This window comes from Salvelinus alpinus, chromosome 33 (genome assembly GCF_045679555.1).
Source record: "Salvelinus alpinus chromosome 33, SLU_Salpinus.1, whole genome shotgun sequence".
NCBI lineage: Eukaryota > Metazoa > Chordata > Actinopteri > Salmoniformes > Salmonidae > Salvelinus > Salvelinus alpinus.
Window position 1 is genome coordinate 2,048,095 of NC_092118.1, and position 23,602 is coordinate 2,071,696.

General features: G+C 41.9%; 1 protein-coding gene across 1 annotated transcript in view; it reads left to right on the forward strand.

The window, feature by feature from the left end:
* The window catches only part of LOC139562913 (MAM domain-containing glycosylphosphatidylinositol anchor protein 1), a 407,306-nt gene that overhangs the window by 241,874 nt on the left and 141,830 nt on the right, over positions 1-23,602 (forward strand). Inside the window, exon 6 of the mRNA XM_071381072.1 lies at positions 8,407-8,539. Within this exon, the coding sequence (XP_071237173.1) occupies positions 8,407-8,539 (133 nt within the window). The remainder of the gene's footprint in view (positions 1-8,406; positions 8,540-23,602) is intronic.

The window sequence follows — 23,602 nt, forward strand, 5'->3', positions numbered from 1 at the left end:
CAGCAAACTTCCTGACAGGAAGTGGAAAATCTGAAATCGATGCTCTGTTCTAGGTCCTGCCTATAAATGTGCTTGATATTTATTAGTATACATGCACTTCATACGCCTTCCACTAGATGTCAACAGGCAGTGAGAGAAGAAATGGAGTGTATAACATCATCTGAGGTCGAATAAAAGCTCTTGGCATGACGTGACCCCAATTTCCTGTTTTCTGGAACGCGTGAGAAGTGACCTGGTATTGCCTTCTGTAAAGCTGTCGTTATAGACGACTAATATCTCCGGCTTTGATTTTATTTGATACATGTGACAATATCATCGTAAAGTATGTTTTTTCAATATAGTTTTATTAGATTATTGAAATTTCTTCGGGACGTTAGGCGTGTTGCTTTGTCTGCGTATGTTCAGGAAGGAGAGCTTCGCGCCACTTTGCTAGCTTTCCGTGCTAATTGACTGGAGAAGAGGACATTCTAAATCCAAACAACGATTGTTCTGGACAAAGGACCCCTTGTACAACATTCTGATGGAAGATCATCAAAAGTAGGACCCATTTTATGATGCTATTTCATATATCTGTCGAACATGTGAACTAGTAGTTTGCGCCCAGATTTTGGGCACGCTCTCGCCATAACGTAAACTGCATGTCGTAATGAAGTCATTTTTAGAATTCTAACACGGCGATTGCATTAAGAACTAGTGTATCTATCATTTCCTATACAACATGTATTTTTTAGTAATGTTTATGAATAGTTATTTGGTCAGAATATGTGAGTGTCAGAAAAATATCCGGACGTTGTGGGAAAAAGACGCTACGTTAGCACAATGTATAACCACTGATTTCAGCTCTAAATATGCACATTTTCGAACAGAACATAAGTGTATGTATAACCTGATGTTATAGGACTGTCATCTGATGAAGCTTATCAAGGTTAGTCAAAAATTATATATCTTTTGCTGGTTTGTTACGATCGCTAACTTTTGCTGCTGGTAAATGGCTTGTGTTTCTGGCTATTGTGGTAAGCTAATATAATGCTATATTGTGTTTTCGCTGTAAAACACTTAAGAAATCGGAAATATTGGCTGGAATCACAAGATGCCTGTCTTTCATTTGCTGTACACCATGTATTTTTCAGAAATGTTTTATGATGAGTATTTAGGTACTTGACGTTGGTGTCTGTAATTACTCTGGCTGCTTCGGTGCTATTTCTGATGGTAGCTGTGATGGTAGCTGCAATGTAAAACTGATTTATAGCTCAAATATGCAAATTTTTCGAACAAAGCATAGATTTATTGAATAACATGTTATAAGACTGTCATCTGATGAAGTTGTTTCTTGGTTAGTTTGGTTGGTTCTTGGTTAGTTAGGTTGGTTTTGTGCATGCTACCTGTGCTGTGAATAATGTCTGTCCTTTTTTGTATTTGGTGGTGAGCTAACATAAATATACGTGGTGTTTTCGCTGTAAAACATTAAAAAAATCGGACATGTTGGCTGGATTCACAAGATGTTTATCTTTCATATGCTGTATTGGACTTGTTAATGTGTGAAAGTAAAATATTTCAAAAAAATATATTTTGAATTTCGCGCCCTGCACTTGAAGTGGCTGTTGTCATATTGTGCCCGGCTTCGGGCTTGCAGCCCAAATAAGTTAAAAACTGTAACATCCTATGCTTCACGGAGTCGTGGCTGAACGAAGACAATATCGACATACAGCTGGCTGGTTATACGATGTACCGTCAGGATAGAACAAGGGGCGGTGGTCTATGTATTTTTGTAAACAACAGGTGGTGCACGATATCTAAGGAAGTCTCGAGCCATTGCTCGCCTGAGGGAGAGTTTCTCATGATAAGCTGGAGACCACATTACCTACCGAGAGAGTTCTCATCTATATTCTTTGTAGCTGTTTACATACCACCACAGTCAGAGGCTGGCACTGAGATAGCATTGAATGAGCTGCATTCCGCCCATAAGCAAAAAAGAAAATGCTCACCCGGAGGCGGAGCTCCTAGTAGCCGGGGACTTTAATGCAGGGAAACTTAAATCAGTTTTACCTCATTTATATCAACATGTTAAATGTGCAACCAGAGGGAAAATAACTCTGGACCACCTATCCTCCACACACAGAGATGCATACCAAGCTCGCCCTCGCCCTCCATTTGGCAAATCTGACCATAATTATATCCTCTTGATTCCTGCTTACAAGCAAAAATTAAAGCAGGAAGCACCAGTGACTAGATAAAAAAAAGGTGGTCAGATGAAGCAGATGCTAAGCTACATGACTGATTTGCTAGCACAGACTGGAATACGTTCCGGGATTCCTCCAATGGCATTGAGGAGTACACCACATCTGTCATTGGCTTCATCAATAAGTGCATCGATGACGTCATCCCCACATGACCGTACGTATATAACCCAACCAGAAACCATGGATCCCAGGCAGCATCCGCACTGAGCTAAAGGCTAGAGCTACCGCTTTCAAGGAGTGTGACTCTAACCCGGAAGCTTATAAGAAATCCCCCTATGCCCTCTGACAAACCACCATAAAGGAAAAGTGTCAGTACAGGACTAAGATCAAGTCGTAGTACACCGGCTCTGACACTCGTCGGATGTGAGCAGGGCCTGCAAACCATTACAGACTACAAAGGGAAGCACAGCCGAGCGCTGCCTAGTGACAGGAGCCTACCGGACGAGCTAAACTACTTCTACGCTTCTACACTTCGAGGCAAAACAGACTGAAACATGTATGAGAGCACCAGCTGTACTGGAAGACCTTTGGTCAACAACAGGTCAACATTCACAAGGCCGTAGGGCCAGACAGATTACCAGGACGTGTACTGCAAGCATGCGCTGACCAAATAGCAAGTGTCTTCACTGACATTTTCAACCTCTCCCTGTCCGAGTCTGTAATACCAACATGGTTTAATCAGACCACCATAGTGCCTGTGCCTAAAAACATGAAGGTAACCTGCCTAAATGACTCCCGACCCGTAGCACTCATTTCAGTAGCCATGAAATGCTTTGAAAGGCTGGTCATGGCTCACATCAACACCATCATCCCAGAAACCCTAGACCCACTCCAATTTGCATACTATCCAAACAGATCCACAGATGATGCAGTCTCTATTGCACTCCACACTGCCCTTTCCCAATTGGACAAAGGGAACACCTACAGTTGAAGTCAGAAGTTTACATACACCTTAGACATTTAAACTCAGTTTTTCACAATTCCTGACATTTAATTCTAGTAAAAATACCCTGTCTTAGGTCAGTTAGGATCACCACTTCATTTTAAGAATGTGAAGTCAATAATAGTAGAGAGAATGATTTTTTTCAGCTTATATTTCTATCATCAAATTCCCAGTGGTTTACATACACTCAATTAGTATTTGGTAGCATTGCCTTTAAATTGTTTAACTTGGGTCAAACTTTTCAGGGAGCCTTCCACAAAATTATTGTGGGTGAAATTTGGCCCATTCCTCCTTAAAGAGCTGGTGTAACTGAGTCAGGTTTGTAGGCCTCCTTCCTCACATACACTTGTTCAGTTCTGCCCACAAATCTTCTATGGGATTGAGGTCAGGGCTTTGTGATGGCCAATCCAATAGCTTGACTTTGTTGTCCTTAAGCCATTTTGCCACAACTTTGGAAGTATGCTTGGGGTCATTGTCCATTTGGAAGACCCATTGGTGACCAAGCTTTAACTTCCTGACTGATGTCTTGATGTTGCTTCAATATAGCCACATACTTTTCTTTCTTCATGATGCAATCTATTTTGTGAAGTGCACCAGTCCCTCCTGCAACAAAGCACCCCCACAACATGATGCTGCCACCACCGTATTTCACGGTTGGGATGGTGTTCTCCGGCTTGTAAGCCTCCCCCTTTTTCCTCCATACATAATGATGGTCCTTATGGCCAAACAGTTCTATTTTTGTTTCATCAGACCAGAGAACATTTCTCCAAAAAGTACGGTCGTTGTCCCCATGTGCATTTGCAAACCGTAGTCTGGCTTTTTATGGCGGTTTGGAGCAGTGGCTTCTTCCTTGCTGAGCTGCCTTTCAGGTTATGTCGATATATGACTCGTTTTACTGTGGATATAGATAATTTTGTACCTGTTTTCTCCAGCATCGGAACAAGGTCCTTTGCTGTTGTTCTGGGATTGATTTGCACTTTTCATAACAAAGTACGTTCATCGCTAGGAGACAGAACGCGTCTCCTTCCTGAGCGGTATGACGGCTGCGTGGTCCCATGGTGTTTATACTTGCGTACTATTGTTTGTACAGATGAACGTGGTGCCTTCAGGCATTAGGAAATTGCTCACAAGGATGAACCAGACTTGTGGAGGTCTACAATTTTTTTCTGAGGTCTTGCCTGATTTCTTTTGATTTTCCCAGGATGTCAAGCAAAGAACCACTGAGTTTGAAGGTAATCCTTGAAATACATCCACAGGTACACCTCCAATTGACTCAAATTATGTTAATTAGCCTATCACAAGCTTCTAAAGTCCTTGACATCATTTTCTGAAATAATCTGTCTGTAAACAATTGCTTGTGTCATGCACAAAGTAGATGTCCTAACCGACTTGCCAAAACTATAGTTTGTTAACAAGATATTTGTGGAGTGGTTGAAAAATGTGTTTTAATGACTCCAACCTAAGTGTATGTAAACTTCCATATTCAACTGTATGTGAGAACGCTATTCATTGACTACAGCTCAGCGTTCAACACCATAGTGCCCTCCAAGCTCATCAATAAGCTAAAGACCCTGGGACTAAACACCTCCCTCTGCAACTGGATCCTGGAATTCCTGACGGGCCGCCCCCAGGTGGTAAGGGTAGGTAACAACACATCTGCCACGCTGATACCCTCAACACAGGGGCGCCTCAGGGCTGCGTGCTCAGCCCCATCATGTACTCCCTGTTCACTCAGGACTGCCCGACCCCAACACCAACATTAAATTTCCCGATAACACAAAAGTGGTAGGCCTGATCACCAACAACAACGAGACAGCCTATAGGGAGGAGGTCAGAGACCTGCCCATGTGGTGCCAGGACAACAACATCTCCCTCAATGTGATCAAGACAAAGGAGATGATTGTGGACTACAGCAAAAAGAGTACCGAGCATTCCCCCATTCTCATTGACGGGGCTGCAGTGGAACAGGTTGAGAGCTTGAAGTTCCTTAGTGTCCACATCACCAACAAACTAACATGGTCCAAGCACACCATGAAAGTCGTGAAGTTACAAAACCTATTCCCCCTTAGGAGACTGAACATATTTGGCATGGCTCCTCAGATCCTCAAAAGGTTCTACAGCTGCACCATCAAGAGCATCTTGACTAGTTGCATCACTGCCTGGTATTGCAACTGCTCGGTCTCCAACCGCAAGGCACTACAGAGGGTAATGCAAACGGCCCAGTACATCACTGGGGCTAATCTTCCTGCCATCCAGGACCTCTATACCAGGCGGTGTCAGAGGAAGGCCCTGAAAATTGTCAAAGACTCCAGCCACCCTAGTCATTCTAAACAGCTTCTACCCACAAGCCATAAGACTTGAACATCTAGTCAAATGGCTACCCAGACTATTCACATTGCCCCCCCCCCCCCTCTCTCTACACCACTACCACTCTCTGTTGTCATCTATGCATAGTCACTTTAATTAACTCTACCTACATGTACATACTACCTTAAAACTTATTATGGCTGCAATCCCGTTAACGGGATGATATGACGACAGCCAGTGAAAGTGCAGGGCGCCAAATTCAAACAACAGAAATCTCATAATTAAAATTCTTCAAACATACATGTATCTTATACCATTTTAAAGGTAATCGTGTTGTTAATCCCACCAAAGTGTCCGATTTTAAAATAGGCTTTACAGCGAAAGTACCACAAACAATATGTTTTTGTCACAGAAAAACACAGTCATTTTCCAGCCAAAGACAGGAGTCACAAAAAGCAGAAATAGAGATAAAATGAATCACTAACCTTTGATGATCTTCATCAGATGACACTCATAGGACTTCATGTTACACAATACATATATGTTTTGTTCGATAAAGTAAATATTTATATCCAAAAACCTCCGTTTACATTGGCGCCATGTTCAGAAATGCCTCCAAAATATCCTGAGAAATTGCAGAGAGCCACATCAAATCTCATAAATACTCATCATAAACTTTGATGAAAGATACATGTGTTACATAGAATTAAAGATACACTTGTTCTTAATGCAACCGCTGTGTCAGATTTAAAAAAGCTTTACGGCAAAAGCACAATATTCAATCATCTGAGAACAGCGTTCAGCCACAAAAGGAAGCCATACAGTTACCCACCAAATTGTGCAGTCAACAAAACTCATAAAAAGCATTATAAATCTTCACTTACCTTTGCTGATCTTCGTCGGAATGCACTCCCAGGACTCCCACTTCCACAAAAAAATGTTTGTTTTGTTCGGTAATGTCCATCATTTATGTCCAAATAGCTATTTTTGTTAGCATGTTTGGTAAACAAATCCAAAGTCAGGAAGTGCGTTCACTAAAAGCAGACGAAATTTCTAAAGTTCCGTAACAGTCAGTAGAAACATGTCAAACGATGTATTGAATCAATCTTTAGAATGTTTTTAACATAAATCTTCAGTAACGTTCCAACCGGAGAATTACATTGACTTCAGATGTGCGATGGAACAGAGCTCCCTCCCTCTCATGTGAACGCGCATGGTATGAGCATCGCCAGGTCATGATAGACCTGACTAATTCCTGTCTCCTTCGGCCCCACTTCATAGTAGAGGCATCCGACAAGGTTCTACAGACTGTTGACATCTAGTGGAAGCCGTAGGAAGTGCAAACTCATCCATATCCCACTGTGTATTCAATAGGGGCTTGGTTGAAAATCGACCAACCTCAGATTTCCCACTTCCGGTTTGGATTTTCTCTCAGGTTTTTGCCTGCCATATGGGTTCTGGTATACTCACAGACATCATTCAAACAGTTTTAGAAACTTCAGAGTGTTCTCTATCCAATACTAATAATAATATGCATATATTCGCAACTGGGACTGAGGAGCAGGCAGTTTACTATGGGCACCTCTGGGCGCCTTTCATCCAAGCTACTCAATACTGCCTCTGCAGCCATAAGCAGTTAACTAACCGGTCCCCCCCCGCACATTGACTCTGTACCGGCACCCCCCTGTATATATTGTTATTTTTTTTACTGCTCCTCTTTAATGACTTTTCTCTTATTCTTATCCATATTTTTTTTTAACTGCACTGTCGGTTAGGGGCTCTTAAGTAAGCATTTCACTGCAAGGTCTACACCTGTTGTATTCGGCGCATGTGACTAATAAAATTTCATTTGATTTGCTTTGAAATTTTTAAATAGTGTCAGGATTTTATGCCATCATCCTGGGATATGGCATATTTCATTGACCCTGGGGTCATCCTGAGAACATTTTCAGCCGAAAGCTGACTTCTCCTCTCAGATGGGGATGAAGACCAGGACAAATTCCCATTCTTTGACCGAATGTAACAACAACCTCAGAGCGGCCCTCTTCCTCATCACTGGATTGTTCCACATCGGTTGTCTCTTGGTCTGGATCATATTCTGTGTTGTCTTCAACTTCTGACACTTCCTCCTCTAATGCATCTTCACTGTCAGTTTCCTGGTCTCTCTCCTCCTCACCGGTGTCATAATCAAAGATATGATCAAGATCCTCACATACAGTATATCATTAGGTCATTGTGCTGCCACAGAATGAATTGTGAGCAAGTCCTCAAAAAAACTTTATATACCAGAGCTGCGAGAAAAGTTCTATATATTATTGAAACAATGTTGCGGTTGTTTGTGAGAATGCGAACAGGTTTGGTTCCCATGGGGGAAAGATTCTATTGGGGAAAGGTTCCCGTGGAAGCCAAGAAGGGGTGTGAGGTGTGTGTGTGTGCTCAAGCATACATGCGTGTGGGGGCCTGGGAGAGGAACTGTGTCCATCTGATGAATGGACATGTGCCTGAACTCAATTTTATACATTAATTGTAGTCTCACCCATTCATTCTAATGACCAGTCATTTTTGACCGGGAACACCACAGGTGTACAAAAGTTAAACAAAACACCCAAAATGTTATGAAAATCATCAAAATGTGTTTTGTTTGTTCAGATGCCCTGTGTGGACATTGTCATGGAACCTTATGACAATCAGATTAAATGAACTACATTTTTCAGAGAGACAATTCAATTCGACCGGGACACAGCAGGAGGGTTAAACGTGCATTTAGAAATGTGCCAACAGGGTATTTATGGTGTGTGTCTGAGATTGTGTAAATGTACTGTGTGCTTGTGTTTTTGTGAAGATTATTCACATGCGGTCAGTGAGGGTGTGTTACTGTTATATCTGTGTGACCAGTCAATGTTTTATGTCACGCAGGGGGAGACCAAGGTGCTGAAGCTGAAGAACCTGAGGCCAAAGGACTTTGCAAACTACACGTGCGAGGTGACTGTTCGCAACGTGTGTGACATCCCGGAGAGCTCTGTCACCTTTCGGCTCACCAACGCCACCAGTAAGCGACACATTGTCCTCCCTATCATTATTCTACACCCCTCTTTCATAATTTTATTTTAGTATGTTTTTAATGAAGAGAAGACAGTAAAGACACAAAGGTTTGTGACAGGGTTCAAATCTATGTGGTGAGGATAAGCATACTGTGCCAGTAAAAAGTTTGGACACCTACTCATTCAAGGGTTTTTGTTTATTTTTTATTATTTTCTACATTGTGAATAATACTGAGGACATCAAAACTATGAAATAACACATATGGTATCAGCAACCAAAAACGTGTTTAAACAAATGAAAATATATTTGAGATTCTTCCAAATTGCCACCCTTTGCCTTGATGACAGCTTTGAACACTCTTGGCATTCTCTCAACCAGCTTCATGAGGTAGTCACCTGGAATGTATTTAAATTAACAGGTGTGCATTGTTCAAAGTAAATTTGTGGAATGCGTTTGAGACAATCAGTTGTGTTGTGACAAGGAAGGTGTGGTATACAGAATATAGTCCTACTTGGTAAAAGACCAAGTCCATATTATGGTAAGAACAGCTCCTATAAGCAAAGAGAAACGCCAGTTCATCATTACTTTAAAACATGAAGGTCAGTCAATGTGGAAAATTCTAGTTTCTTCAAGTACAGTCGCAAAAAACACCAAGCACTATGATGAAACTGACTCTCATGAGGACCGCCACAAGAATGGAAGACCCAAAGGTACCTCTGCTGCAGAGGATAAGTTCATTAGAGTTGCCAGCCTCAGAAATTGCAGTCCAAATAAATGCTTCACAGACTTCAATTAACAGACACATCTCAACATCAACTGTTCAGAGGAGACTGTGTGAATCAGGCTTTCATGGTCGAATTGCTGCAAAGAAAACACTACTAAAGGACACCAATAAGAAGAAGAGACGATTGGGCCAAGAAACACGAGCAATGGACATTAGACCGGTGGAAATATGTCTTTGGTCTGATGAGTCCAAATTTGAGATTTTTGGTTCCAACCCCTGTGTCTTTGTGAGACGCAGAGTAGGTGAAGGGATGATCTCCACATGTGGTTCCCACCGTGAAGCATGGAGGAGGAGGTGTGATGTTGTGGGGTTGCTTTGCTGGTGACACTGTCAGTGATTTATTTAGAATTCAAGGCACACATAACCAGCATGGCTACCACAGCATTCTGCAGCGATATGCCATCCCATCTGGTTTGCACTTAGTCCCACTATCATTTGTTTTTCAACAGGACAATGACCCAACATACCCCCAGGCTGTGTAAGGGCTATTTGACCAAGAAGGAGAGTGATGGAGTGTTGCATCAGATGACCTTGCCTACACAATCACCCAACCTCAACCCAATTGAGATGGTTTGGGATGAGTTGGACCACAGAGTGAAGGAAAGTGAAGCAGCCAACAAGTACTCAGCATATGTGGGAACTCCTTCAAGACATTTGGAAAAGCATTCCTCATGAAGGCAAAGGGTTTCTACTTTGGAGAATCTTAAATATAAAATATTTTTTTATTTGTTTAACACTTTTTTGGTTACTACATGATTCCAAATGTATGTATTATTTCATGGTTTTGATGTCTTCATTATTATTCTACAATGTAGAAAATAGTACAAATAAAGAAAAACCCTTGAATGAGTAGGTGTGTCGAAACTTTTGACTGGTACTGTATGTGTTGAAGGGGGTGGTGTTTACCACTAGACCACCCCAGGCAACACCTCTCTCTCTTTTAATCTCCCTTTTTTCTGTGTGAATCCATCCCTCACTCTCTTATCCCTTGTCTTGCTCTGTCTCACTGAACCTTGCTCTGCTTTCCCCCTTCCTCTCTTTCAAATCAAATTGTATTTGTCACATGCTTACTTACAAGCCCTTAACCAACAATGCAGTTCATATGCAGACACTCCATCTCGTCCTCCCTCTCTCCCTTTCCCCCTCCTGATATCTCATCTCTCGCTCACCCTCTCCAGTTCTCTCCAACTGCCTGTCTTTGAGGATTGCACTCCATCTCTTCTCCTCCTCTCAACTCACTCCGTCTCCCCTTCCTTTTCCCTCAATGTCCATATCCCTCACTGTCTCTCTCTTTATTTTCTATCCTCCTCGTTGACATACATCTCTCACTCCCTTGCTCCTCTCCTCTGTGTGTTACACCGTCTATCCGTCTTGTTATTCCCTTTCTGGGAGACACATCTCTGGCCCTCACTTCTAATTCACTTGTCATAGAACTCTTTTATCTCCCTTCACTCCGGCCCGTCTCCACGGCGATGTCATGTTACCGCCGGCAAAAACGTTGCCGTCGACAGCGCTGTCAGTTAGACTGCAGCCCCCCTCCGAAGGCCGCTTGCTCGGCAAATGAGAGCCAGAATCCTATCTTCTTTTTCATTCCCTTTCTTTTCTGTTTTTTGCCGCATTTCAAATGTCATCAGACGAACCCCCCCTTCCAAGAGCTGACCTATTCGTCTGTTTTAATGCAGCCTATATATTTTTTTCTTTACAAGAATTGAAAGGCCATGATTGATGATAAGATAATACAGCTAATGTCGGGGTTTGAAGTACCGGACAGTTAAATTAAAGGGTTCAAAGGATGCTCATTTGTATAATTAATTTAAGAGTCAATTCAGAGGAAACAATATGGGGTGGATGAGGTTAGCACTAGTAACGAGGCTAAATGTTTGGAAATCAATGTTTATTCCAGTCATTAGTGGTAGCACAAAAGCAAGCGAAGCAGCCAGAAAACATTTTGTAACACCTAATAAAGGGTAAAGTACCAGAGAGATCAGCTCTCCATTAACAGACAATGTTGTTTTTTTGGAATTCTCGCCGTCTTACTTTCCTTCGTGGCTGAGCACCCTTGTTTTGGGGGGGCTGTGAACCCTTTGTCAAATTAGTGGGCTGAAAATGTATACAGCTTCAAACTGCGAACATATTGTTCTTTACGTGTGGGATTCACTGAAGTAAAATGCACAGATTTTTTGCCCCAATCCCGTAAGAGGCTGTGTGGCAAGCTTGCACGCTCTCTCTGACTGAGGAAAATTGTGAAAGGAGAGTAGGACACACAGGACTCAATACTTCTGTACCCTTGAGGATACCCACTCTGAAAAACAGACAGAAACAAACACGCTTCCCTTAGTCCACAGCCAAGGCGAAAGCAAAAGAACAACAACACAAATTGGAATTTGGATCTGGTTTTAAGAGAGAGGCATAAAGCCGGATAAAGATGCAGAGGGACAAGAGGAATCAATCACAGATTTTTTTGTTTTGTTTTTTGGCTTTTTATTTATTTATTTGCTGTTGGACATGCAATTGAAACAAGGAATACAAATGGCCCATATTTCATCTTCCAAGCTCTGATGCAGGTCGGCACAAAGCAACCAGTGAGACCACTTGAATAAAATAAGCAAAACTCTTCAAGTTAGATGTACCTTTTTCTTTTGTACCTTGTTGTATACTACTATACAGTGCCTTCAGGAAGTATTCACACCCATTCACTTTTTCCTTCTTTTTTGTTACAGCCTGAATTTAAATTGGATTACATTGTGATTTTGTGTCACAGATCTATGCACAATACCCCATGATGTCAAAGTGGAATTTTGTTTGAAGAAAATGTTTGAAATTAATAAAATTTGTCAATAAGTATTGAAGCCCTTTGTAAAGACAAGCCTAAATAAGTTCAGAAGTAAAAATGTGATTACCAAATAAGTTGCATCAACTCTTTCTGTTGTTCAATACTAGTGGTTGAATGATTACCCAATCTCTGTACCTCACACATACAATTATCTGTAAGGTCCTTCAATCGAATAGTGAATTTCAAATACATATTCAATCACAAAGATCAGGGAGGTTTTTCAATGCCTCGCAAAGAAGGACACAGATTTGGTAGATGTGTAAAAAATGTAAAATCAGACTCTGAATATTACTTGAAACATGGTAAAGTTATTAATTACACTTTGGATTGTTTATGAATAAACCCAGTCACTACAAAGATACAGGCATCTTTCCTAACTCAGTTGCCGGAGAGGACAGAAACTGCTTAGGGATTTCAGTGAGGCCAATGGTGATTTTAAAACAGTTAGAGTTTAATGATTGCGTTATGAGAACTGAGGATGGATTAACAACATTGTAGTTACTCCATATTATAAGCCTAAATGGCAGAGAGAGAGAAGAACAAAGCCTGTACAGAATTAAAATATTCCAAAGCATACATTCTGTCAGCAACATAGCACTTACAGTACCAGTCGAAAGTTTGGACAGACCTACTCATTGCAGGGTTTTTGTTTATTTTTATACTATTTTAGAATAATAGTGAAGAGATAAAAACTATGAAATTACACATATGGAATTATGTAGTAACCAAAAACCTGTTAAACAAATCAAAATATATTTGAGATTCTTCAAAGTAGCCATCCTTTGTCTTGATGACAGCTTTGCACACTCATGTCATTCTCTCAACCAGCTACATGAGGTAGTCAACTGGAATGCATGTTAAAAGTTTGTGTGGAATTTCTTTCCTTCTTAATGCGTTTTAGCCAACCAGTTGTGTTGTGAAAAGGTAGGGGTGGTATACAGAAGATAGTCCTATTCGGGTAAAAGGCCAAGTCTATATTATGGCAAGAAGAGCTCAAATAAGCAAAGAGAAGTTACAGGAAAATGAAGACCCAGAGTTACCTCTTATTGCAGCCCAAATAAATTCTTCACAGAGTTCAAGGAACAGACATATGTCAACAGTAACTGTTCAGAGGAGTCTGCGTGAATCAGACTTTTGTGGTTGAATTGCTGCAAAGAAACCACTTTTAAAGGACACCAATAAGAAGAAGAGACTTGCTTGGGCCAAGAAACAAGCAATGGACATTAGACTGGTGCAAATCTGTCTTTGGTCTGATGAGTCCAAATTTGAGATTTTTGGTTGTAACCGACTTGTCTTTGTGAGACGTGGAGTAGGTTAATGGATGATCTCTGCATGTGTGGTTCCCACCGTGAATCATATGAGTGCTTTGCTGGTGACACTGTCAGTGATTTATTTAGAAATCAAGACACGCTTAACCAGCATGGCTATCACAGTCTTCTGCAGCGATACGCCATCCATCTGGTTTGCTCTTAGCAGGACTATCATTTGTTTTTCAACAGGACAATGACCCAACACACCTCCAGGCTGTGTAAGGGCTATTTGACCAAGAAGGAGAGTGATGGAGTGCTGCATCAGATGATCTGGCCTCCACAATCACCTGACCTGAATCCAATTGAGATGGTTTGGGATGAGTTGGACCGCAGAGTGAAGGAAAGTGAAGCAGCCAACAAGTACTCAGCATATGTGGGAACTCCTTCAAGACTGTTGGAAAAACATTCCTCATGAGGCTGGTTGAGAGAATGCTAGGAGTGTGCAAAGCTGTCAAGGCAAAGGGTGGCTACTTTGAAGAATCTCAAATATAAACTATATTTTGATTGGTTTAACATTTATTTTGGTTAGTTCATGATTCCATATGTGTTAGTTTTGCTGTCTTCACTATTATTCTACAATGTAGAAAACTGTAAAAATAAAGGAAGACCCTTGAATGAGTAGGTGTGTCCAAACTTTTTACTGGTACTGTAAGTAATACTGCAAGAAATGTGGCAAAGAAATTAACTTGTCCTAAATACAAAGTGTTATGTTTGGGGCAAATCCAACACAACATATCACTGAGTACCACTCTTAATATTTTCAAGCATGGTGGTGGCTGCATCATGTTATAGGTATGCTTGTCATCGGCAAGGACTAGGGAGTGTTTTAGGATAAAAAGAAACGGAATAAAGCTATAAGAACAGAGAAACGTGGTTCAGTCTGCTCTCCAACAGACACTGGGAGACAAATTCACCTTTCAGCAGGACTAAAACCTAGAACACAAGGTCAAATCTACGCTGGAGTTGCTTACCATGATGTCATTTAATGTTCCTGGGTGGCCTAGTTACAGTTTTGAGTTATATTGGCTTGAAAATCTATGGCAAAACTTGAAAATGGCTGTTTAGCAATGATCAACAATCAACTTGACAGAGCTTGAATACATTTTTTTAATAGTAATGGGCAAATATTTTACAATCCAGGTGTGCAAAGCTCTTTGACTCAGAGCTGTAAACCCCACCGAAGGCACTTCTACAAACTATTGACAGGGGTGTGAATAGTTATGTAAATTAGATTTCTGAATTTCATTTTCAATAAATTTGCAAAGATTCCTAAAAAGATGTTTTCACTTTCATTATGGGTTATTGTGTGTGGATGGGTGAGATTTTTTATTTATTTAATCTATTTTGTATTCAGGCTGTAACACAATAAAATGTGGAATAAGTCAAGGGGTTTGAATACTTTCTGAAGGCACTGTTTATACTCACCTGAAAAATAATCCTTGTTCCATTTATTCCAGTTATTTTGAATTGTGAATTTACACCAAGGTTAGTACACGCGAGGTTGCGAACGACATTTGCCCTCATTCATTGTACCCGTTCCTTTTGTATTCACTGTCAAACACTTCCTGTATTCCACTCAAAGGCTTTGCCTCAGGCACGTCTTCCTTCTAGAAGGTCAAAGGCAGCGCAAAGAAAATGTACGCCACTTAAGGAAGGATTATCATAATTACATCAGCTCTGTATTATTCTCCACGTCAGTAAGGAGCCTGCTTTTTATTCACGTGACCCTGGCACTTCTAATGGCAATGGTTATTAGAAGGTCACAAGGTCACCTGTATGTCGCTGACTTTTACAATAGATCAATGATGACCTGTTTTATATGCCAAAGACTTTGATTCATAAGCCTTGGCAGGGAGAACTGAAGTCGCATCAGCATTTTTGATGTTGTCTGCCAATGGCATCTCTGATAGCGCTCACTAAAGACAATGTTAGGTTGTAATCAAGTTGAGTGAAGGTCGTGGCTCTCTCCATAAGCTTAGAAAAGCCCCAAATTCTGGTGTCTGCCATGTCATCTATGATATCACTCACTAAAGTCAAGGTTAGGTTGGAATTAGGTTGTACAGAGGTTTTAGGTTGGAATCCCATTGAATGGAAGTTGTGGCTTTCTACACAGTTTGGACACTCATCGGTATCTCACAAGACATGCAACCAGAGGACTCTTCACAGTCCCTAGATCCAGAACAGAGGCTGGGAAACACACCGTGTTAAATAGAGCCATGACTAAATGGAACTCTCTGCCACCCCAGGTAATTCAAGCTAGCAATAAAACCAGATGATTTTTACAAATAAAAGAACACCCTATGGCACGATGGGGACTGTAAAGAGACACACAGACATTTTTATGCACTTTGTGTTGTATTTTGCATTGTATTATTTATATGATACGTGGTTGGGATACAACTGTGTTATGGGGTTGGCTATCTTAAGATGAATGCACCAGCTATGGGCTACTCTGGATGGGAGCATCTGCTGAATTGCTAAATTGCAATGTAAATGTATATTATGTGTTTTATTTGTTATGTTGTATCCTGTTTGGACCCCAGGAAGAGTAGCCGCTGCCTCGGCAGCAGCTAATTGGGGATCCTAATAAATACTAAAATATACAAGCTTAAAAGAGCCAAGTACTCTGGTGACTGCCATGGCATCTCTGATAGCACTAAAGTCAAGGTAGGTTGGAATTGTATTGAATGAAGGTTGTAGGTTGGAATCATGTTGAATGGAAGTTGTCTATCTCCAGAAGCCAATACACCACAAGTATTCTACTCATCTCTCAGTTATGTCTCCTAGTTGTGAAAGACGGGGGAGATGCATAGGTTTAGGTTGAGATAAAGAGAAGAAGAGCGAGAGAAAAAGAAAGGGTGAAGCCAGAGTGAATGGAACAGTTGAGGCCAGGTGAGTAAGAGACATGAGAATGGAAGAGCAAGATCGAGTGAGACATTAAGCAAACATGGCTTGAAACTAATGAAGAAGAGCGGAAAAAACGAGTTAAAAAGAAAACAGATTTCTCTGAAGAAAAGGAGTCTTACCAATTAATTTAACTTAACTGGTGCAATGGAGCCAATGCAATAGTTCCAAAAATATAAACCTCGCCAACCTGAGGAACTACATAATACCATTTTGACTCAGATTCCTAACAAGTGATGTTGATGTTGAATCAGAAAAAAAGGTGTATACCAGATCTAAACAGGCTGTGGTGACCTTCTCTTTCCCTATTCCTGTCACGCCCTGGCCGTAGTGTGACTAGGGTGGGCACTCAATCAGGGACAGCTGTCTATCGTTGTCTCTGATTGGCAATCACACATAGGCAGCCTGTTTTTCCACCTTAGTTGTAGGTAGTTGTGTGTGTTAGTGGCCTGTATAGCCCTAGTCAGCGTCACGTTAGTTTTTGTTGTTTCTTGTTTTTGTTGGCGACATTCATAATAAAAAGAAATGTACGCCCACCACGCTGCGCCTTGTTCCGGTCATTTCCACGAAGACAGCGAGCGTGACACTTCCTCTTCTTTTCAATACTCTCCCTCCAGGGAGGTCGTTCAAGACTCACTTCGAAATTGGACGTCTATCCATGTCCTGAGGACATCAGGAAATGACTTCAAAACCATCCACTAGCGGCAACAGTGCGTGCTATTACCATCAAGTAGGCTTGTGTTTTCAGGTAAAACATTAAGTTGAGGCACTCATTCCAAATGGTTAAGGTTTGGGATAGGGTTAAAACTTACCTTAAACATTTGGAATGAGTGCCTAAACTTAACCCTTAACTTCAAAATTTGACTTCTGGAGAAATGGAACTATACAGTGCCGCAGGAGCAAACAAAAACACGTTTGAAGCAACTTTGAAATGTGATATTTGGAGAACGCGGATGAACGTATAATTCTGAAGTGAGAATATGAGAGCTTGTTGCACACACACACCTTTGCTCTCCCATCCAACCAGCCCAGAACCGGGGGGGGGGTGGAGGTGGAGAGTAGGGAGAGGAACAATTACACCACACCCATGCTGGGTTTAGCGCCTCAGACTCCAGCTGACAGGATGCATTGGGACACAGTGGTGTGTAAGAGTAGGGGGGTTCTCTGCTGTTTTAGGTTTTGTAGTTTCTTTCCCTCAATCAAGGGTAATCAATTGGTTGATCAGTATGATAAAGGATGATGCCTCCTCAATGTCCAACGTAATCACCGAGGACTTGACATGGACCAACCACCCTTGTCAAGAGGGTGCAACAGCGTCTCTACTTCCTAAGGCGGCTGAAGAAATTTGACATGCCACCCCAGGTCCTCTCCAAATAAAACTGCTGCACCATCGAGAGCGTGCTGACTGGTTGCATCATGGCCTCGTACTGGAATTGCTCCGTTCACGACCAGAGGGTGTTGAAGACACCCCAGTACATCACTGGGACCTTGCTCCCAACAATACAGAACATCTACTTGAAAGCGGCACAAAATCGACACAAATCCCCCAAAATGTATGTGATTGCAAAATTGAATGCTTGTAACTGAAAGAGTCACCTTACCTTGATACTTAATACAAACCTAAATATATACGGTCATTAACGTGGGTCTTCAATAATTATGTATAGTACTTCTTAGATGTGCATTGTGTCGAGTTGTTTTATTACGCTGTGATATTTTCACACATCATCTGATCAAGGAAGGTTTTTCCTGAATGACAGTCAAGTGACTCACAGCTGTTGTGATAGCGTATGCGATGTAACAACAGCCCAAGTGCTGGAAGAAAAGTGTTCAAGGAATATCCTGAATACTTCGATGTCTCATTCGTTTCGCCGGTGAAGACAGTTGTTCCTGAATCCAGTGTTGTGTTCAAGACCACCTAAAGTGAGACCGATTCAAGACCGGAGCAAATCGAGTCAGTCAAGACCGAGACCGGTAGGGGGACGAGAGGTCGCTACGAAAAACAGAAAAACGCAAGTCCAATTCAATGACTGTAATTTTGTCAAATCATCACCATAATAGAGTTAAAAATGTCCAGTATTTCTGTGTTTATATTTTATAAGAACATATTGATTCTTTAGACATTAAGAATGGTGAAAAATGCATGCGGAGTACAAATATACTAACCCAAACACAGTGGGGAACAATGAGGGCCTTCTATGCTTTCAGAGAAGCCTAAGGATTTATAAAATAATAATAATAATATTTTCAATGACGTTCTGATTTAATCCCTTACATTTTTGTTAGAAATATAAGAATATTTAAAAAATAATACACAACGCAGAGGACTAAGGGTCAATAAGGAATTGACAATCAATGGAAATAGTGTTTTTTCTGTAATAGGGAATTAATGATCAATGGGTCAGAGACATGGGAGGAATGTGTCTATATATGTAGCCTGAAACAGGATACTTGTAATCTGGCCTTTGGGCCAATTTTACTGCAAGGAATTGTAATTGGTCAACCACAGGCCATGGTTGGGGGTTATAAATTACATCATGGCCTTTGTTCTGTGGAGAGAATCACTGAGGACAGGGGAGAATGAATCTCCCTCTTGGCATAACATCTATGATTTATCCTCTGAATAAACCTATTTTTCTCCCCCTGATTTGCTTTGGGGTCTGTGTTATTGAAGAGTAACATCAACTGCTAACAGAAAGGAAAAGGTTAACACTGAAGGGAAAAAAATATCCAATCAGGATGTTTCTTTGGTGGTCTCTGGGCAGATAAATCTAGCTAGCTAAGTTAGACATTGTCTAGGCCAGCAGAAGCTTGATAGAAGGCATCTGCCATTCAACTGTATTAGGGCAAAATTTTGGATTGAGAGTGGAATCAACCAATCACATTGACTTGTAATTGCCAAGCGGTCGAAGGCCAACAGGTCACTGCAACAGCAAGCAGTAGTTTTCCCACGGTCTTGCTAGCAAGCTTTTATTTTAGGCCTGTTTGCAGCGGCTGCAGCAGGTGTTATCGAAGATGAGGTTGTTGCTAATTTGTTAGCTTGTCCCTTTTCAAGAATAACTTTTAACAAGAAGTTACGTTTCATCATCATTTGGTGAGTGGAACTGTTTTTTTTATTGCAGCTTGCATGCTGTTGTTGGCCAACGCTTTGAAAAGAAGTTGTGTGTGAAACATTTTTGGTTATTTTGTGTGATAAATGTGAATTGTTTTTCGCAAAGTTTAGATTGAGAAATGCTTAGTTGTGTTTTTCTATTATTATTGGGACCTACTGGCTTATTATTTCAGAGTGAATGGACTTTCCATCGGCCCTATGTAGTGGTTCCTGGACAAGTGGGTCCTGTGTGAAGGAAAGGTGCCCTGTGTGAAAAATAATATTTTCAGATTTTCACTCTCAAAATCACTCTTTTTAAAAAATATATAAAAACGGGATGTTCTAAGTCCACAACAATGCTTAAACCACACCAGGAGACATCATGCTCTGAAACTACCCCAAAGTAAGGTTTGAGCCTGTTGTAGTGCACCACGGCACAATAAGATCCATTACACTGTACTACTTCAGGCAGCACCTTTGACAGTTTCTTTGCAATTTTGAAAGGACCCTTGAATTTATTTATCAGTTCTGGTGACAACCCCTTTTTCCTCTGGTAATCCCTAAGCAGCACAATTATTTTCCTCATACCTCTGGGGTGTCACATTTAGATCAAAGTATTGTTTTTGTTTACCTGTGTCTTTTAGGTGATTTCTCTTTACAGCTTCCCTTACAGTGCTTAAATACCCTTGCACCTTTTGCACATACTGAGAAACATACTGTTTCCCTTCATATTGTTGTTTCCATAAACACATCAACTGATAAAGTAATTTCAGTACTGCCCAGCACCCTGTATGATGTGAACCCCGTGGAGGATTGAACACTACTCCTGTATGCCATCATCACATATGGCAGCATCTCATCCCAATTTCTTTGATTGTCATCAACAAAAAGTACCAGCATGTTGATCAGAGTTCTGTGTATTCTTTCCACTAAACCATCTGATTGTGGGTTGTACAGAGTGATTCTTCTTTTGTTCATTTGTAAAAGATTGCACATCTCTCTAAAAAGAGTAGATTCGAAATGTTGCCCTTGGTCGCTATGGGTAGAGCTAGGAACGCCTAGCTTCAACAAAAATTCAACACAACGTTTCTTGGCCACTGTTACTGCTTCCTGATTGGGTATGGCTTATGCCTCTGACCACCTAGTATAGTAATCCGACACTACCATAATATCTTTGTTACCTTGTCCCGTCACTGTAAACGGACCAATTAAGTCTACAGCTCTCCTCTCAAAAGGGTGGCCTGTGATAGAACTTGTCATGGGCGCTCTGGGGGCTGGACCCTGTAACTTGTATGCGGCGCACGCCACACAGCCCTTACACCACTGCTTTATGGCTCTCTGCCAGCCTGGCCAATAAAATCTTGCTCTGATTTTACTGGTGAGTTTTTCATCTCCTAATTGGTCTCCTGTTCTATCATTGTGGATAAAGGTAAGTACCTAATGTACGAGCTCATCTGGTACAACCCCTCTCCAGATGGTGTCATCCGTCTCATAGTTAGGGTTAGGGTTAATGCCCCCCACTCTTGTTTGAAAGGCCTGGACTTTGGCTCTGATTGCAACTCCATAGGGAGCTCTGCTCTAACCTCTTTTTCCAATGTCTTTAACTGGGAGACCACTGGGTCTCTATCCTGAGCTTCCAAAAGGAAAACTGCATTTGTGGGGAATGCCTGGCTTGTTTGAACTCCAAATACAGGCTCAATCGAGACATCCTGAGGCTTGTTTTCGATAGCTCTCAGATTGACAGTGGCCCCCTGTGAGTCGGCTGTGTCTACACTCTCTGTCTGTGTGTGTCGGTGTGACACACCATCTGCATTACTGTGCAGTCTCCCTGGCCTGTGGACAATATCATAGTGAAACTGATTCAGTTTCTCTAACCATCTAACTGTCCCTCAGGTTGTTTGAAGTTACTCAGCCACCTCAGTGAGCTGTGATCAATTCTCAGTAGAATTTTCCTCCCCAACAAAAAGTGTCTGAAATATTTAAGAAACACTACCACAGCAGCAAGAAGCTCCTTCTTGGTAGTTGAATAATTCCTCTCCTGTTTTGACAGTGCCTGACTGGCATATGCTACTACTCTCTCTCTACCCTCGTGTTTCTGGGAGAGGACTGCCCCTATGCCTGTGTCACATGCGTCAGTATCCATTATGAAATCTAGATTTGGGTCTGGGAAAGCAAGTATGGGGGATGTGGTAAGCATGGTCTTTAATTCATTAAAGGCTACTTCACTCGTCGCGTTCCACTCAAACATTTTCCCCTTATCTGTCAATCTGTACAAAGGTTCCTCCATAGCTGCAAATATAGTATGAACCTCGTGTAGTATGACGCCAGGCCTAAAAATCTTCTTGCCTCTGTCAGTGACTTGGGGCTAGGCCATGACCTGACTGTCTGTTTTGATGGGGTAAGTGGACCTTCCCTCAGCCGAGATTATGTGTCCCAGGTATCTCACCTGTGACCTGAACAAATGGCGCTTAGATGGCTTCACCTTAAGTACCGCCTGCTCCAATCTGCTGAAAACCTTGTCTAAACGCTTCACATGCTCTTGGACTGTATGACCAAATACTATGATGTCTTCTGAGTACACCAAACATGTTGTCCACTGTAAATCAGCCAAAATCAGGTCCATGAGACGCTGGAAGCTGCTTGGAGCATTTGTCAACCCAAACCCCATGACCTGGAATTCGAAAGCGCTCACTTTGTCACACAAGCAGTTTTGCAACGATCCTCGGGGTGCATCTCGACTTGCCAGTATCCACTGGCTAAGTCTAAAGTAAAAAACCACTGAGCAGTGGATAAGCATATTTTACAGTCCTCACGTTTAACCTTCTGTAATCCACACAGAACCTGATTGAGCCGTCCTTCTTTCTTCCTAGCACCACTGGTGCTGCTCATGGATTGCTGGATGTTTGTCAAACTCTGCTTGCAGATGAACAGGCCTCATCACTTGTTTGATAGACCTGCTGTCCACTGTGTCAATCCTATGCTGGACTAGTTTTGTGCAGCCCTAGTCAAAATCACCAGTGCTTAATACTCCCACAAACATCCCCACCATTTCCTTTACAGCTCTCAGTTTGCACCTCAGTTAGCTGGCTGCAATCTGTCCAGCTCTACGTCCCACTTTGCTGTGGTGGGAGAGTATGGCGGCTGGTTAGAATCCTGTTGGCTAGCAATGGTAGTGTCTTCCCTACCCTTCTCCCAGATAGAGAAATCCCCCAGTTCAGTGCCCTCCCTCAGTAACTGTGATTCCGGATTAACATTCATCACAAGCACTGGCAGTTTCCCCTTCACTGAGCTGCACATGCTACATGCTAGCAACAAGTTACTCTATCAGTGACTTCAACACAGGGCTCATGAAGACCCTCTGTTTTGTCATTGTTTACTGTACCCTCAACTTTACCAGTTATAAACATTTAACTTCTAGAGGGGATAGTTGTGTCATTCATCAGCACCACTTTACACACTCCCTCAGCCCCCTATTTTACCAGGAAGTCTGTCCCTACCAGTGCACACTGGTCGGCGTCGCTAGCGACTACAAAATCCCTGGTCAGTTTCAAACCGTCAATGTTCATGACTGTGGACCAGCACCCCAGGACTGAGAGAAACTGTACATTTGCTACTTTAACCGTGCTTTAGCATTTCTTCCTACCTATTTGTGTACCATGGAAAACGGGACTCCCGAGTCCACCATGACTTCACACTTGAAGTCAGCAATTTTGCACTCCAGGTAATCCACACTACCCACAACACTTGAAGTAATCCTTGTTGTGGGCCAGACAGCTGTGCATGTAGTTGAAGTTGATATTGCGCTATCCTTTTCCATGTAAGAATTTTTTTTTTTTTCATGTGCAATGTGCAACCACAGTGCCAGCAGGCCCTGCTATTGGTCGACATAGGTTGTCCTCTGTCTCCTGGGGAACCTAGACCTCCCTCTCCCCTGGTCCGGTCTGTATCCTCCCGCGGCACCCACCTTAGCTTCTGCAGAACACCCTGGAAACACTCTTATGCTTTGGTATGTCTCCCTCTGATGTGGCTGCCTCACTGCCAGATACTGCACCTCGGTCCGCAACTGTACAACGCTTTCACACAATGACTCTTTTGGAACTCTGACATTGTCTCCAACTGGAGCCAGAGTAACCTTGCTTGTCCCACAC